Raw genomic sequence first — 17,450 nt, forward strand, 5'->3', positions numbered from 1 at the left:
CAGAGCCTGATGTGGGTAAATGGTGGAAACTCGACACAGCCTCGATTTCTACGGTTATCATGTTGCTTTGGTTATTCCCATCTGATACTTCCTTTTAAGATGTACAAGGGGCCAACAAGAAAGTCTGTCAGGGAAAGGAGTTGCTGCGTTTTTCGTTTTTGACTGGGTGTTGGACGTTGGTGCTTGTGTGGTCGTTGTGGTCTCATTCCTCCCTCTGCCAGCAGATCCAGTTTGCGGACCAAAAACAAGAGTTCAACAAACGTCCCACCAAGATCGGCCGCCGCTCTCTGTCCCGATCCATCTCCCAGTCCTCCACAGACAGCTACGGCTCAGGTACTGAGAATACGCGCGCGTGTGTGCGTGCGCACACACACATACACACCTAGCACGTGCACACACCTGACACGCTCACGAGCGCCCTGACACAACCTGTGCCTAACTAATCACAGCCCAGGTACAGTATCCAGTATCACACAGTAAGAGTCTATTCCCAGATAGGTGGGGAGCAGGAATGTTCTCTGTAACGTATAACTGGATTAAGATGAGACGATACAGGCCACAGAGAGCTGCTAGTGTTCTCTCTAGTTTCTAACACTGTGTTCCATTCAATAATAACTGCAGCCACACACACACACCAATGTCCTTGTGAAAGTTTGAGATCAGTTGTTTTTTCTTCTGGCAGGCAGGCCAGTGTAAGCCGGATTTAAGGTTGGGGGTCCATAAAAGAGGGGGGAGAGAAAGGTGGAGGCACTATACTTGTTGTCCTGGTCACCTGCTTATCCCACTCCTGGTTGTTCCCAGGGCTCCTAGAGGCCCCTTTCAAGAGCGGGGGGAGAGAAAAAATGGAAGGGGGAGGGAGAAAGAGGAGAGGTGATATTTTCCACTGAAGAGCTGGGATGGTTTGTAGTAGGATGAGAGGCCTGTCAGTCCTGCGTGTCATAAAAAGGGTGTGACCCTTGCTTTACAACCAGAGTTAATCTGGCGGGGTGACGTTCAAGTGTTGTGAACATGTTTGTCAGGAGTGAAGTGTGAAAGACGTAGTGTGAAGTACGACTTCCCTGGCATCCCCTACGTGGCCTCTCATTCTTCCACTTGTGATGTCACTCACAGCCTCCCTGGCTGTCCCTAGTCTTTTTGAATGTCACGCACAGACACTCACCGGCCGCTTCACCCAAATGCCTCAAGTTCACCCTCCCTCCTTTCTTCTTTGTCCTCTCACTGTACCTCGTTGCATTCTGTCCCCCCACACTCTCAACCCTATCTCCTCCGCTGGGCTACTCTCTTTCTCTCCCTCTCTTTCCTGATCCCCTCTACTGTGATCCTCAGCTCTGTGGTTGCTGTCATTATTCCCACAGAAAGAGTCAACAGTCCGAGTCCTGACTGTCCCCGCTGACCATACTGTCTCTCGCTCCCTTTCTTTTCCTCTCTCTCTCTCCTGTTCACATGCTCTCTGTCCCAGCCCTGGGCCTTGAGCGCGCACACACACACACACACACACACACACATACACACTGTGGGAGAGCTGTTCGTCTTAAGGCGTCCACATGCTTCCCACCTGAAACAGTTTGTAGATATATTATGACGTTTTTGATCTTCAGCAATGTTTTGTTGGTCATTCAACGAGATACGACTCGTTTTCTTGCACTTTTTGCAATATTGCGTCCAAGTTAGATGTCAAACTGCGCGACTAAGATATCCTTGGCAAAAAGGTCCAAATTAATGACTGATTTCTTGAATTGTTAGATTCATTCTGACAATTTTTAATTCTGGCTACGGCGTCTCAAGATGGACAAACAAGTACCACTGTCGCAATTTTCTTGTTTTATTAAGGGAGTATGCGAGGCGCAGACGTTCACTTCACCTAGCCGAGTTCTGCTAGGATCAAACCCAACTGAGTATGTAGATGCCCAGGCTCTTCTGGTTTATTCTGCCCCGGGGCTCAGTCCCTAGATATATCTTGTAATGTGAGATATGACGTTGTTTTGGACATCAGAGTAGATTGTGGTCTAGTGTGTGGTCATGTCACATGTTGTTGGTTTAATGTCTATATCCTGATGGCATGTTGAATGTGCATTTTAATGTGTGTGTGTGCTGTTGAGTGTGTGTAGATGTGCTGTTGCGTGCGTGTCCTGTCCTCTGACCCCTCTCTTCTCTGTCCTGCTCCCTCTTTTAGCTGCGTCGTACACGGACAGCTCTGACGACGAGACTTCTCCTCGGGACAAGCAGCAGAAGAACTCCAAGGGCAACGGAGACTTCTGCATCAAGAACATCAAGCAAGCAGACTTCGGACGCAGGGAGATCGAGATCGCTGAGCAAGGTGGGCTAGGGATGATGTGTGGCAAGGTGGGCTAGGGATGATGTGTGGCAAGGTGGGCTAGGGATGTGTGGCAAGGTGGAAGATGTCTGTGTGGGAGAGAGAGAGGGATTCTCTGATGGTGTGATTACGTGTGTGTTGGATGCGTGTGCCTTGCTGACAGGCCATCTCCCCTAGGGCTGTTTGCTTAGTGGCCGTATGTTCCCAGCCTGTGAGATAAACAGCAGGGGGCCGCCTGCCTCTCCCACTAATACCCAATCAAGCACGCTGTGATGGGACACTCCATTCTCTGCTGAAACCCAACAGGACAACACCACTGACCACTCAGTCCCCAGTGTCTGTACTGCACCACTGACCACCCACAGTCCCCAGTGTCTGTACTGCACCACTGACCACCCACAGTCCCCAGTGTCTACTGCACCACTGACCACCCACAGTCCCCAGTGTCTGTACTGCACCACTGACCACCCACAGTCCCCCGTGTCTGTACTGCACCACTGACCACCCACAGTCCCCCGTGTTTGTACTGCACCACTGAAGCTGTAAAGTCTGAAAGTAACATTTAGCTTGTTTGCGATGTATGCCTTTTAAATGTATGGTGTTTAAATGCGGTGCCAAACATTGGGATGCAGGGAGGATGAGTGCAATCTAGATGAGATGGTCGATGTGTCAGCAGTGGGCACAGAAAATGACATATTTGACTGTTTCAATCAGAGAGGACTTAATTTTATCCATGTGAACGCACAGAGCCTGCTGCCGAAATAAGAGGAATTAAAACTCCTCGCTTTTAACACAAGGGCTGCAGTAGTTGCTGTGACCGAGACATGGGTCAATTGAGGACAATGAGGTTGAGCTACCAGGTTATAGCGTTCCATAGACTACACTGAAACGGTGGCAGCGTGTGTGTGTTTTTACTAGGAATGATGTGCATTTTAACCCTCGCTCAGATCTGAAAATGGATGGTATGAGTAGATAAACTCCTTCCTAAATGTCGTCCTGTGCGATCGGCCTCCTAAGCAGAATAATTTCTAGATTTACTAGAATCAAATTGCTGTGATCTTAGACCTCGTAAGGACATAGGATCTCTACCTGGCCAAATTCAGAAGGACAAATCTACAACAAGATTACGACGGTTATATTAACTGTAGAAACCAGGCAAAATACAAAATGGATAAGGCCATATCCCAACATTATATAGACGCCGTTAATGACGACTTACATCAGCCTCGTAAACTGTGGAACCTTTTAAAGGGCATTTGTTCAAAAACTCCCCATATGGTAAAATCCTGTAGTATTGGCCTGGATATTAATGAGGTTTTATGCTATGACTGGCTATTAACACAATAGCCTCATCTCTGGTTAAGAAGTTACCCTATCTGCTCTGGACACTATGGCCAGTCTTTCAACAACTTTTACCATAGCAAAGCTATCACAAATGAACAATCTACTATGCTTAATGAGCACAAACAAAGCAACTGGGCTTGGATAACCTTTCCTGCAAGATTCATAAAGGATAGTACTTGTCACTGCTAAAATGGTACCGCATATTGTAATCCTTTTCGATTGGTAGTGGTGCATTTCCTAACCATCTCAAAACAGCCCGGGTGGTTCCACTCTCTACAAGAAGAGCAGTAAAACAAATGTAGGAAACCGCCTCATCCAAAGTTGTTGAGAGCGAGATGAGTTTTTAATCAACTTGAGGGATACCCTCTTGAGCACAAACTTTATGAACTACAATCTGTCTTTAGAACAGCTCATTCCACTGATACTTGCCGTATCCACTTTTTTTTTGGGGGGGGGGGACCACATTAAGAAGGAAAGTGAAAAGGGGAACTATACAGGTATGGTCGTGTTAGACTCGCAGAAAGTTTTTGACACTGTGGACACATTCTCCTGGTGACACTGAAGTGCATGGGTCTAAATGATGTAGCGGGGAATTGGTTTTCGTCTTATCTGACCAACAGAATACAAGTATGTGATGTTCTGTCAGAGGAAGTGCAAACTCCTGCTTTATGCTGATGATTCAGACATACTGGTACCAGGAAAGGATACAGTTTACATAGAGGAGTAAGGAATTGCATTTTGTTAGATATTGGTTGTCTGACAACAAATTGTCACTACATTTGGGAAAAACTGAGGTTGCTTAGGGCTGGCAAGATAACAGTAAACTGTGCAGGCAAGAAGATTGAATCTAAAACGCGTATCTTATCTTGGTGTGTCCCTAGATCAATCCCTTTCTGGAGACCTGATTGATGCTAAAATAATTTCTAAAATGGCAAACTTTTTTAAATATTTTTTTTATTTTTTTATCTTAACACTAGATATTTTAACATTAAAGTTAAGAAACTGCTTGTCTCGACCTCGATTCAGTGTCATTTTGATTAGGCTATCAAAAAGCTGAAAGGGAGAATGCAGGTCATGCAAAATAATGTTATCAGGTATATGCCGAATGTCCCCTCTAGGACCCACGTGGGGTACAGGAGTTCTGGGAGGTGGGCTTGTTGCCTTTGGAGTCGAGAGTGGACCAACTTAATCATATGTTTGACATCTTAAATGACCGTGCCCCAGGTTACAAGAAACGCCACATTGATATGGTCTTTAACCAACACAGTCACAATACCAGAGCTAGTGACATGTCTTGTGAAATCCCAAGAGTAAACAGTACTGTGAGGAGCACGTTTTTCCATACAGGCATTTGTCTATGGAATAGCCTTCCCTTGGAGGTAAAGAAAAATAGCTTTAAAAAGCAGGCAGTGTTTTTCATTTGGACAAGGCTGTCTAAGTAAGGGAAACCACTCCACAGACCTTTGTGCCCCCTACTGCTGAGCAGGTGTATTTATTTGAGGGATCGGTATGATGTGCAATTAATAAATTGTTTTAATGTGAAATTAATATGGTTGATTTTTGAATATGGTTGACACAGCCCTGGCTCGGTGGGCCTCATCACACATGGCTTGAGCTCTGAATGTCTGGGTGACAGACTATAGGCAGCGCAACAGACGGATTCCCAAAGAATGTTGGCCAGCTAACTTTCATTAACCACTCTTTAACCAGTTAGAATTTTTTTTGATTAAGATTTTTGTCATTTTAAAGATTTTTCAGAGAAGGATGCCCTTTTGAAGTTTTGAAACGGGACCAATGTTTTTTTTTAGTTGTTGCAATGTTGGGTCTAAAATAACCTGTCGGTTGCGTTGTCTCCTCCACACAGAGATGCCAGCCCTCATGGCCCTGAGGAAGAGAGCCCAGGGAGAGAAGCCGCTGGCTGGGGCCAAAGTAGTGGGCTGCACCCACATCACAGCTCAGACAGCCGTGAGTTACACACACACACACGCCACCATCCACCGCTCAGTCCACTGTGAGTCTGCCTCTTCTGCTCAGAGAACCACGACTCACAGCCATACTGAATGGCACTCGTCTTAATCCAGCTTCACGCATCTCTTAGCCGCAGGACTTTGCTTTGAACACGAACGTCTCCGTTGGCTGTGTCCTTAACTGAGCGCGCGGTCTGGTCTGTGTGTGTCGTGCAGGTGTTGATGGAGACGCTGTCTGCCCTGGGGGCTCAGTGCAGGTGGGCTGCCTGTAACATCTACTCCACTCAGAATGAGGTGGCAGCTGCTCTGGCCGAGGGAGGTGAGTGTGAACAGGGCTGCTTCATTTGAGCGTCTGTGTCGTGTGGGAGCTCTTTCTCTGTCGTGACCGCTGGCTCTCTGTGCCCATCAATTCAATGGTAGGATATTCCTAAGAACATGCTGCATTGCTCCATTACTCTTGTCTTACCTTCTCTATTTCTCATCTTTTCGATTCTCTCCCAGGGTTCTCTGTGTTCGCGTGGAAGGGCGAGTCGGAGGATGACTTCTGGTGGTGCATCGACCGCTGCGTCAACCTAGAGGGCTGGCAGCCTAACATGGTACGTGTCTGTCTTGTCTCCCTCAATCACTCCCGTCTCTCAGTAACGGACTGGCACCCGGACTTTGTTACGGCGTAAACGGCGTCAGTCCTTTATCCCGATCAGTTAGAGAGACGCGTTGTTGTGTCCTGCTCCAGATCCTAGATGACGGCGGAGACCTGACCCACTGGATCTATAAGAAATACCCCAACATGTTCAAGAAGATCAAGGGAATCGTGGAGGAGAGCGTCACTGGAGTACACCGGTGGGTGGATCACTGCTAACCACACTGCTTCATTATTAGTTGACTCATTGTCTAGACTGAGAAAAACAGTATTTTGTCAGTAAGCTTCCCCCTTCTCAGGGGTTTGTTTTGAAGCGAGTGGTCCATCTTCTATGGCCATGTCTCCATCTAGTGGCCATAACAGGTAGTGTCAGGTTTTACTGGTAATGACTCCCCCCCCCTCTTATTGCTGTGTATAGGTTGTACCAGCTGTCCAAGGCGGGGAAGCTGTGTGTCCCGGCCATGAATGTCAACGACTCTGTGACCAAGCAGAAGTTTGACAACCTCTACTGCTGCAGGGAGTCCATCCTGGACGGGTAGGACAACTCCGGGCATGCCTGTTCAAAGCAGAAAGACGGAGGACGATTACGTCGTTGTCGTCACACATAATTGTCTTTGGGCGCTGACGGCCCGGGAATCTACGGACGACTTAAACATGTCATGCTAACTTCTTGTGATTTTTTTTTTGTTGTTTTTTTTGTGTGTGTTTCTTCGCTCTCCCTCCAGTCTGAAGAGGACCACTGATGTAATGTTTGGGGGGAAACAGGTGGTTGTGTGTGGATATGGAGAGGTAAGAGTCTGTCTTACCTACTGTGTATTGATAGTTGCATTTCGCTACATTATTTGTGGACAGTATTATATTGATATTTGTATCGATACAATGTTTTTTACTACTGTAGGTAGCATTTAGCTGTACCTGCACCAAAACTCTGCTATTTTTCCTCCATCTTCTTTTTAATAGCCAACGTGTTTTCAGACCTTTTTTTTCCCTGACTGATCAACACTAGCTTTCTCATTCTCTCTGCAGCAGACATTTGGTGAGCGATATGTTTGGAAAATAACATCGCAATACATAAAGTGTCTCCACAACATTGTATCATGAGGTCCCTGGCAATTCCCAGCCCTACTGTATTTTTTTAAATTGTATTTATTTTTTTACCTTTTAACTAGGCAAGTCCATTAAGAACAAATTCTCATTTTCAATGAGGGCCTAGGAACAGAAGGTTAACTGCCTTGTTCAGGGGCAGAACGACAGATTTCTACCCTGTCAGCTCGGATTCGATCTTGCAACCTTTCGGTTACTAGTCCAACACTCTAACCACTAGGCTACCTGCCGGCTCAAATGGTACTTATCATTTTGTAACCCTAATTTTACCAGGTAAGTTGACTGAGAACACATTTCTCATTTACAGCAATGACCTGGGGGAAAAGTTACAGGGGGAGGAGAGGGGATGAATGAGCCAATTGGGAGTCGGGGATGATTAGATGGCCATGATGGAATGATGGCCATATTGGGAATTGAGCCAGAACACCGGGGTTAATACCCCTATTCTTACGATAAGTGCCATGGGGTCTTGAGTGACCACAGAGAGTCAGGATGCCCTTCTTTTTTACGTCCCACCCGAAAGACGGGACCCTACACCGGGGACTGTCCCCAATGCCTCCTACTGGCCCTTCAAACCCATTTCCAGTAGCATCTGGTCCCCCATCCAGGGACCGACCAGGACCAATCCTGTTTAGCTTCAGAGGCAAGCCAGCAGTGGGATGCTGCTGGCAATCTAAACAACCTATTATATCAACATGGACCACCAGAGGAACCTATTTACCATCCATGTCTATAGTAGAGCCTCCATCAGTCCTATGCCCGTGTGTGTGTTTTTATTTGCGTATCCATAGGTGGGGAAGGGTTGCTGTGCTGCTCTCAAGGCCATGGGCTCCATCGTGTACGTCACAGAGATTGACCCTATCTGTGCCTTGCAGGCCTGGTGAGTTCAACCAATCGGAGCCTGGTACGTGAACTAATCGGCCAATGGCAGCAGGGTGAACGAGGAAGTAACGCGTTTTTTCTTTCCGTCCCCGTTCAGCATGGATGGCTTCAGACTGGTGAAGCTGAGTGAGGTGATCAGACAAGTGGACATTGTCATCACTTGCACAGGTGAACAACTCTCCTTTGTCCCCTCGGTCAGCACTAGATGGCCACGTTAGAGCATATAAGTGGCAATAGTGTCAAAACGAATAACCAAGCGTAAGCACATGAGCTTGTTGGAGTTTAAGTCAGGGTTAGGGTTTAGATTTCTTTGTAAAGTCCATTTTGTGGTTAAAAAACACTGTACTCCCATCCTTTCCAGCATGGGCATAGCAACAGCAACCACCTTCTCCCTACGGTTTTACTGCTTGGCTAGTTCAGCCTGCACCACTCTATTCATACACACACACTTCCCTCGACAGCCTAGAGGGTGACTAGGCAGTAGGGTATAGGCCAGCGGTCACCAACCAGTCGATCGCAGTCTCCAAGGCATTTCTAGTCGATCACCAAACATTTCTGTCAAAAAAACAATGATAAATCCTTTGCGTACCTATTTTTTGTTTAGAGCTGTTGGTGCGCTTGATTCAGCAGCGCCGGGAAGGCAAAAGTGTTCCCGTTCTGAACCATTTCATGTGTCTGAAGGCAGAAGTTCCCCTAAACGGCAGGCCCATAGAGCAAATCAAGTTCACCTATAGGCCTTCCGCTGGCCAATCGGAGAGCTCAGATCAGTGTCTGCACAGTTTCCTCGTCGCCACAGGCTGTAAAAAGAACCCTTGAACGCACAGCAGGGTTGATACTGTGATATTTCCTCACTTTTTAAAAAACCATGACTAGAGAGAAACAACGAATACAAGCAAAGAGCTGCTGTTTGTATGAGTACATGTTTGTTGTTATTCAGTACTGTCAACACTTTATGAAACTTTTCTAAGCTATAAAATGAGCGTTCTCCCTACTCCCACTCGCGCTACAAAAAGCACTGCTGCGGCAGTGAATGAGTATCGCGAAGTGTTTCCATACGCCTGTGTTATATTAGCGACTTTATTTTTTTTTAGTATCGAGGAATATTTCACTTTCTCTGGTCATATGAGTAACAACATGATTTGGTGCATGAGGCAGAAATAATGCAGTGCGACTTGAGTTTCGCCATCAGCTGGAAGACTGTGTCCCCTTTTTCAAATCAAATTTTATTTGTCACATGCGCCAAATACAACAGGTGTAGTAGACCTTACAGTGAAATGCTTACTTACAAGCCCTTAAACAACAATGCAGTTTTAAGAAATTACCTGAAATAAAAGTAGCAAATAATTAGAGCAGCAGTAAAATAACAATAGCGAGGCTATATACAGGGGGCACCGGTACAGTCAGTGTGCGGGGGCACCGGTTAGTTGAGGTTTGTGAGGTAATATGTACATAGTTATTAAAGTAACTATGCATAGATAATAACAGAGAAGCAGCAGCGTAGAAGAGGGGGGGGGCAATGCAAATAGTCTGGGTAGCCCTTTGATTAGATGTTCAGGAGTCTTATGGCTTGGGGGTAGAAGCTGTTTAGAAGCCTCTTTGTACCTAGACTTGGCGCTCTGGTAACGCTTGCCGTGCGGTAGCAGAGAGAACAGTCTATGACTAGCGTGACTGGAGTCTTTGATGATTTTTAGGGCCTTCCTCTGACACCGCCTGGTATAGAGGTCCTGGGTGGCAGGAAGCTTGGCCCCGGTGATGTACTGGGTCGTACGTACTACCCTGTGTCGTGCCTTGCGGTCAGAGGCCGAGGTGGTTGCCATACCAGGCAGTGATGCAACCCGTCAGGATTCTCGGGAGGGAGGGAGAGAGGCAGCCTCACCTCTGCTCCTTCCCTCCCCTCAGACTGACCATCAGATGCAGACCATCAGTCCAGTAATTAAGCTAATTATTATGCTCACACCAGTCTGTCTCACAAGTAATACAACAAATGATCGAGTACCATTGTGATCATACCAGAGAAGAACAACATTGGCTGGGCAATTCAAGCATAGCCAATATGCACGGATAATGTATTGGGCCTATAGCCAACTACAGACATCATTGCTACAGAACTGTTTTGAATTGGTTAATGTTGCATAGGCTTACTTTTTTAGAGTCATGTTTAAAAAAATAAAGTGATCTTGACTCAAAAGATGTTGGTGACCACTGGTGTAGACATTACAGGAGTTGCATCAATCACTCCGACCTGGCAGCCATGTGCGAATGCTCCACATTCAGATTCAATCAGAGTGAAGAGTTAATTGGGACAGACTGCATTACCTCCCTAGTCTATTAAGCCTGTCGACAGGCTGCCGTCCTCATCAACGTTAATTGAAAAAGGACAGACAACCGTAATCACTCGTGCGAATGTGTATGCACACAGACCTGCACGTTCACACACTCCGACTTCGAGGCACGTGATGCCATTCAGACACTTATTCATACTGTAGGTCTATGTGGAGAGTAGATGTGGAGCCCAATGGTGCATTTTGACTAGATCGATTAAAAAAAAAAATATGTATCTAGTGCAGGAGATTTATTCCTAGCATCATTTGTGTTGCATATACAGCAACATAATTCCTTTTTGAAGTCGTTATAAACATGATCCACCTGATTTTCTCTGACGTTTGTGTACAGTAGTGAACATGATGTTTGTGAGAGTGTAATATTGATGGCACGTTTAATGACGGCCCCTCTACTTCAGGTAATAAGAACGTGGTGGTGAGAGAATACTTGGACCGTATGAAGAACGGCTGTATTGTCTGTAACATGGGACACTCAAACACCGAGATCGACGTGGTGAGTGAAGTGTGTATTGGTGGGAGATGAAGGGGGGGGTTGTATGTACGTGTGATATTGTGACAGCTTGACTGATCGTGTGGGTGGAAGACACTGCTGTCACCAATGCTTGTCACGTTATTGTCACTGTGGGGGAAGCTGTGATACGACAACACGCCCCTGACCTGACGTTGTCATAGTTATGGGTTGGCTCGCTGTGGCTTATGCCTGTCAGTTGTTATCACTGTTAAGGTGACATCCTCAGGGTCATAGTGAAACCATTTTCATAGTGACTGTTGTCATCAGGGCCTGACATGAACTTTTTTGTCCACCCACCACTGCGGCAGAGATTTAAAAATCTACCAGCCACTCAGATTTTTTACCAGCCAAAATATTTTTTTAACATTTATTTTTATTTTTATGGATGAGCATGCGTTGTAATGTTTCTAAAACAATACATGTATTACCAGTAATAAGTGAAGTGGTATATTACTCAGTTACTTCATTTTTTGTGACCTGAGTCTTAACCAAAATACCTAAGATGAGATAAAAATGTTATGCTGCCCCTTTAAGGGCGGGAGGTTACCGTGGCAACGAGGGCACTGAGCCACTGGCAGGGTCGTGTTTCGGAGGACGCATAGCTCTCGACCTTCTTCTCTCCCGAGTCCGTAGGGGACAGCGATAGGACAAGACTGTAACTACCATTGGATATTACAAAATTGGGGAGAAGAATGGTTAAAAATATAAGAAATTAAACAAATTTGACCACCTTTTATACTTGATCGCACCGGTTCCAAAATGGGTCTTCAGCGCGGTGCACCCAGCTCCCCAGCCAGGCTGTGTTCCAGCATGTTGAGCGAGAAGGGATATTATTATAGGATTTGTAGTTCTTTGTGTGATTTTTAGCTACCAGCTATGAAACAAAATGACAGAAATACTTTGAAAACAGCTACTGCAACATTAGTTCAGCTGTACATGAGCTCATACTTGACTTATTTACAAATGGGATTGACATGCTTGTGGAGCCCTGACCAACCGCCAATGTGGCTGGTGAAACAGACATCTTACCCACCAATGCCAAAATCAACCCGCATTTGACGGGGTTTAATTTTAGGCCCTGGTTGTCGTAGTGACACTGTTCTCGTGGTAACTGTTTCCTGTCCGTTATGTTGTCCTCTCCTCCAGGCGAGCCTGCGGACCCCGGAGCTGACCTGGGAGAGAGTGAGGTCACAGGTGGACCACGTCATCTGGCCCGATGGCAAGAGGATAGTGCTGCTGGCTGAGGTGATTCATCATCGTCACATTAGTACCGTCACGGAGAGCCTTGTATTATCTCAAATCACTGCTCAATTGCACGGGTCAATGATCTGATCTATAAATCCTCAACTTCCAAATAACTGGGCGTGAATAGATCCATATGTAGCTGTACAACAACCCCTATTTGAGGCTGAGCCTGGTAAACAAGCAGTACGTCTACACCACATTTGCCCCTCTCTCGCTCGGTGTGCGTGCAGCACTCCCTTTCTCTTAGCAGAGAGAGACAGAGGCACTCTGTGTGTGTGCAGCAGTCTCTGACAGAATGAAACCACTGTGAGAGCGAGCCAGACAGAAAGCCAGACAAAGCCAGGTGCTTCAGTGTGTCTGCGGTTTGATCTCCTCCAGGCTTTAATCAGAGAACAGAAACCCCCTCTCCTCTGCTGTTTGTTTGCCCCTCTCACGCTTCCCTCTTTTGACTCTATTCTCAGTCTTCACTCCTGGACTCTCTCACTTCTCCTCTACTGTCTCGAGCTGAGGGGCTTTTTCAAAGAGAAGTTGCTTTTTTGTTAGTTTTTTGTTCTCCAGAGCTCACCAGTAGCCGGTGTTCCGTTCTCCTGACGCTCTCTACAGAACAGGGAAGTGTGAGCTGCCTCAGTTTCCCCCGGGCAGTGTGCATACTGGGCAGTGTGCATACTGCATAAAGTAACAGTACGCCCCGTTGTGCTGTCACTGCTACTCGCAGCAAACGGGGAATTGAAACTAAAGCGCCACCAAAGTCGTAATTGCTACGCGCTAACACAACATGTTGCAGCTCTCTGGGAACATAATGAACATTATCGCAGGCTTTCTGTGCCACTAAGGAGTGTATGATGGCGGTAGTAAATGGAGATCAGTTCCTCCTCCTTTGAATGCTGCCTCGTTAGCGGTCTGAGCCCAGTAACAGTACCAGTCCCATTTTCTCCCTCTGTTTACATCTCTCGTCTGCACCATGTCTTCTGTTATTCTGACCTTGGACTCGGCAACACTTTTTCTGACATTTTGATGATGTCGATGTCAACCACACACACACACACAGTATCTTATCATTGAGACGGAGCTGTAGGCAGTTTTCTCTGATTCTGTGTGCCGTTAACTGGTTGTTAACCCAATGTGTGTGTCTTGATCTGTCCTCAGGGTCGTCTGCTGAACCTAAGCTGCTCTACAGTCCCCACCTTTGTCCTGTCCATCACCGCCACCACTCAGGTACCGTGCGTTTTTGTGATTTGTGTGTGGGGTGGATCAGCGTCGGCGTGTGTGCCACTTCGTACAGTAATCGGAGAGATCAGGGTCCTGTCATTGCTCTGCCGCTGACCCCAGTCCGCGTGTGTCATTGCTCTGCCGCTGACCCCAGGCCCGTGGTGTTGCCATGGTAACACAAATGTGTGTGAGATTGACATCCGGGTCTTGTTTCATACCTCAGGCCCTGGCTCTGATAGAGCTGTACAACGCCCCGGAGGGACGCTACAAACAGGATGTCTACCTGCTGCCCAAGAAGATGGGTAAGAGGCCGAGCTCTATGTCCACAAACACAGACATACACCTTTATCCCTCCTCTGTCCTCAACCCTCGGTCTCACACACACACACACTCCGTAATCCTTATTCGCTCAGGCCTCAGCCGAGGCAGCCAGTAGTGACCTGACAGCACCCGTCCGCCTGTCTGAACCTCTGACAAAACCCTTTTAGGGGTAAACATTGAGTTGAAAGTGGATCAGCCAGAATGCACAACCGACTCAGCTCAGCAAATAGAAGCGATAGATTCAGTATAGGGATAGAGATGGCTAGCATGACCGTGAATAAGTTTTGAAGCAGCTCTGTGCTCAACCCCTGCAGCCATGTCTTGGATTGGGTTATCTATGTTCTACGTCATGATCCAAAACTAACACTGGATGTTAAAATCAAATCAAATCAAATCAAATTTTATTTGTCACATACACATGGTTAGCAGATGTTAATGCGAGTGTAGCGAAATGCTTGTGCTTCTAGTTCCGACAATGCAGTAATAACGAGCAAGTAATCTAACTAACAATTCCAAAAAAAACTACTGTCATACACAGTGTAAGGGGATAAAGAATATGTACATAAGGATATATGAATGAGTGATGGTACAGAGCAGCATAGGCAAGATACAGTAGATGATATCGAGTACAGTATATACATATGAGATAAGTATGTAAACCAAGTGGCATAGTTAAAGTGGCTAGTGATACATGTATTACATAAGGATGCAGTCGATGATATAGAGTACAGTATCAACGTATGCATATGAGATGAACAATGTAGGGTAAGTAACATTATATAAGGTAGCATTGTTTAAAGTGGCTAGTGATATATTTACATCATTTCCCATCGATTCCCATGATTAAAGTGGCTGGAGTAGAGTCAGTGTCATTGACAGTGTGTTGGCAGTAGCCACTCAATGTTAGTGGTGGCTGTTTAACAGTCTGATGGCCTTGAGATAGAAGCTGTTTTTCAGTCTCTCGGTCCCAGCTTTGATGCACCTGTACTGACCTCGCCTTCTGGATGGCAGCGGGGTGAACAGGCAGTGGCTCGGGTGGTTGATGTCCTTGATGATCTTTATGGCCTTCCTGTAGCATCGGGTGGTGTAGGTGTCCTGGAGGGCAGGTAGTTTGCCCCCGGTGATGCGTTGTGCAGACCTCACTACCCTCTGGAGAGCCTTACGGTTGAGGGCGGTGCAGTTGCCATACCAGGCGGTGATACATCCCGCCAGGATGCTCTCGATTGTGCATCTGTAGAAGTTTGTGAGTGCTTTTGGTGACAAGCCGAATTTCTTCAGCCTCCTGAGGTTGAAGAGGCGCTGCTGCGCCTTCCTCACGATGCTGTCTGTGTGAGTGGACCAATTCAGTTTGTCTGTGATGTGTATGCCGAGGAACTTAAAACTTGCTACCCTCTCCACTACTGTTCCATCGATGTGGATGGGGGTGGATGGGGGATGTTAGTATATCAGGTCGTGTTTGTGCCGTTTAGTCTTTCGTTCTACTCATTTACAGTCATTGCACTGTCTGGGAAATATAGAATCCATAGTAGAACGCATCCTACGCCAGCGTATGGCGTAAAAGCAGGGAGAATGAGAGGCAGAGGGGCAGTCTGGCAGAGAGGCTCAATATAGGTCAGCCTGTCAGGCCCTGCTGCTAAGCTCACTGCACCATCACAGACGGCGTGAGGGAGAGACCGGGACAGGAGAAGAAGCCCCAGTGTGTTCAGCTAACCCCACACAAACAAATAAATGAGTAAATAACCAACAGCCCCATGTCCCTGCTAGCTAGAGTAACTAGGTGCTCTCCTCCCACTTTTTCTTTTTCTGTCTCTCTCTATCTATCTTTCTCTCTCCCCCCCCACTCCCTCCTTCTGCATTATTCCAGATGAGTATGTGGCCAGTCTTCACCTGCCTACGTTCGATGCCCACCTCACTGAGCTGAGTGACGAGCAGGCTAAGTACCTGGGCTTGAACAAGAACGGGCCCTTCAAGCCAAACTACTACAGGTAAACATTAACGCCTGAATGCTTAGATTGCCTGCTAATATTGTATGTCACATACACGGAGTATACCAAACATTAGGAACACCTTCCTGCTTTTGTGTCGTGCACCCCCCCCCATCATTTCGTCAGGGCATGGACTCTACAAGGTATTGAAAGTGTTACATAGGGATGCTGGCCCATGTTAACTCAAATGCTTCCCACTGTTGTGTCAAGTTGGCGGGATGTCCTTTGGGTGGTGGACCATACATGATACACCCGGCAAACTGTTGAGCGTGAATCCAGCCGCGTTGCAGTTCAAATAAAATAGATTTATAAAGATCTTCTTACATCAGCTGATATCTCAAAGTGCTGTACAGAAACCCAGCCTAAAACCCCCAAACAGCAAGCAATGCAGGTGTAGAAGCACGGTGGCTAGCATGTCCGGTGAACAGGTCAGGGTTCCATAGCCGCAGGCAGAACAGTTGAAACTGAAGCAGCAGCATGGCCAGGTGGACTGGAGACAGCAAGGAGTCATCAGGCCAGGTAGTCCTGAGGCATGGCATTTCTTGACACAAACCCGTTGCACCTGGCACCTACTACCATACCCCGTTCGAAGGCACTTAAATCCTTTGTCTTGCCCTTTCACCCTCTGAATGGCACACGCATGCAATCCATGCCTCAATTGCTTAAAAATCCTTCTTTAACCTGACTCCTCCCCTTCATCTACACTGCTTGAAATGACATCAATAAGGGATCGTAGCTTTCACATGGATGGCAGTCTGGCAGTCAGTCTGGCATGGAAAGAGCAGGTGTTCTTAATGTTTTGTCTACTCGGTGTACATCTTTCGTGGTGTTATATTGCAAAGGTGTAATGTTATGAATACAGGTATCAGAGTTTTATAATGAGAAATCAATCAAATGTATCTATAAAGCCCCTTTTACATCAGCCGATGTCACAAAGTGCTATACAGAAACCCAGCCTAAAACCCCAAACAGCAAGCAATGCAGATGTAGAAGCACGGTAAGATGGCGATGCTTGGTAGAGAGAGCTCCACAGTGCAAGATTGTTACATAACTGTAACTGCAGGATTTGACATTTCGTTTTTTTTTTCTCCCCAAGGTATTAAACCAACTCTGAAATGAAGAAAATACCGAGGCTCCAAAAATCGTACAGAACCCAGAAGAAAGGAGAGGAGGACGGAATAGTCACACACCTGCTTTTTACAAGAGGGGAGGAGCTATGTGCTAATTGCTCAGAGTGGAGGGCGTGGCTTACCTGCGCTTTGGCAGTGTTTTATTTATTTCCGCTAGAATAATGTAACTAACCTTTTTTTGAGCTGCTCCTGCCATTTTGCGCTCCTTAGCAAGCGTCTCCTGGGGATTTCGTCTTCTCTTAGCTACTTGTCTGTCTGTCAGTCAGTCGTACGTAAACTCCGTTGCGAGATCTTTTTATTGTTCGTTTAAAAACTAAAGATGGAAAAACTATTAATGAAGAAAAACCAATGTACAAAAAAATCTCTGTGTGAATGAAAGATGACCTCTGAAGATTTAGTGATGGACGTGTGGTTCATGTCCTGTTGTCTGTATTTCCTACTACTTTTTTTTTTTTT

At 46.4% G+C, this 17,450-nt stretch overlaps 1 protein-coding gene across 4 annotated transcripts in view; it reads left to right on the forward strand.

The window, feature by feature from the left end:
- The window catches only part of LOC112214364 (putative adenosylhomocysteinase 3), a 41,245-nt gene extending 23,795 nt beyond the window's left edge, over window positions 1-17,450 (forward strand). For 3 of the 4 annotated variants that reach the window (XM_042298107.1, XM_042298109.1, XM_042298110.1), the window contains exons 2-17: window positions 225-333; window positions 2,174-2,317; window positions 5,523-5,623; window positions 5,842-5,944; window positions 6,127-6,221; window positions 6,359-6,465; window positions 6,684-6,800; window positions 6,991-7,054; window positions 8,161-8,249; window positions 8,349-8,419; window positions 10,992-11,086; window positions 12,251-12,349; window positions 13,496-13,564; window positions 13,782-13,860; window positions 15,744-15,864; window positions 16,961-17,450. In XM_042298107.1, the coding sequence (XP_042154041.1) occupies window positions 225-333; window positions 2,174-2,317; window positions 5,523-5,623; window positions 5,842-5,944; window positions 6,127-6,221; window positions 6,359-6,465; window positions 6,684-6,800; window positions 6,991-7,054; window positions 8,161-8,249; window positions 8,349-8,419; window positions 10,992-11,086; window positions 12,251-12,349; window positions 13,496-13,564; window positions 13,782-13,860; window positions 15,744-15,864; window positions 16,961-16,967 (1,470 nt within the window). In that variant the 3' untranslated portion in view covers window positions 16,968-17,450. Of the gene's footprint in view, window positions 1-224; window positions 334-2,173; window positions 2,318-5,522; window positions 5,624-5,841; window positions 5,945-6,126; window positions 6,222-6,358; window positions 6,466-6,683; window positions 6,801-6,990; window positions 7,055-8,160; window positions 8,250-8,348; window positions 8,420-10,991; window positions 11,087-12,250; window positions 12,350-13,495; window positions 13,565-13,781; window positions 13,861-15,743; window positions 15,869-16,960 lie in introns of those variants that run through there. The other variant, XM_042298108.1, reaches the window with a different exon arrangement.

Source organism: Oncorhynchus tshawytscha, linkage group LG15 (assembly GCF_018296145.1).
Source record: "Oncorhynchus tshawytscha isolate Ot180627B linkage group LG15, Otsh_v2.0, whole genome shotgun sequence".
In the NCBI taxonomy this organism is placed as follows: Eukaryota; Metazoa; Chordata; class Actinopteri; order Salmoniformes; family Salmonidae; genus Oncorhynchus; species Oncorhynchus tshawytscha.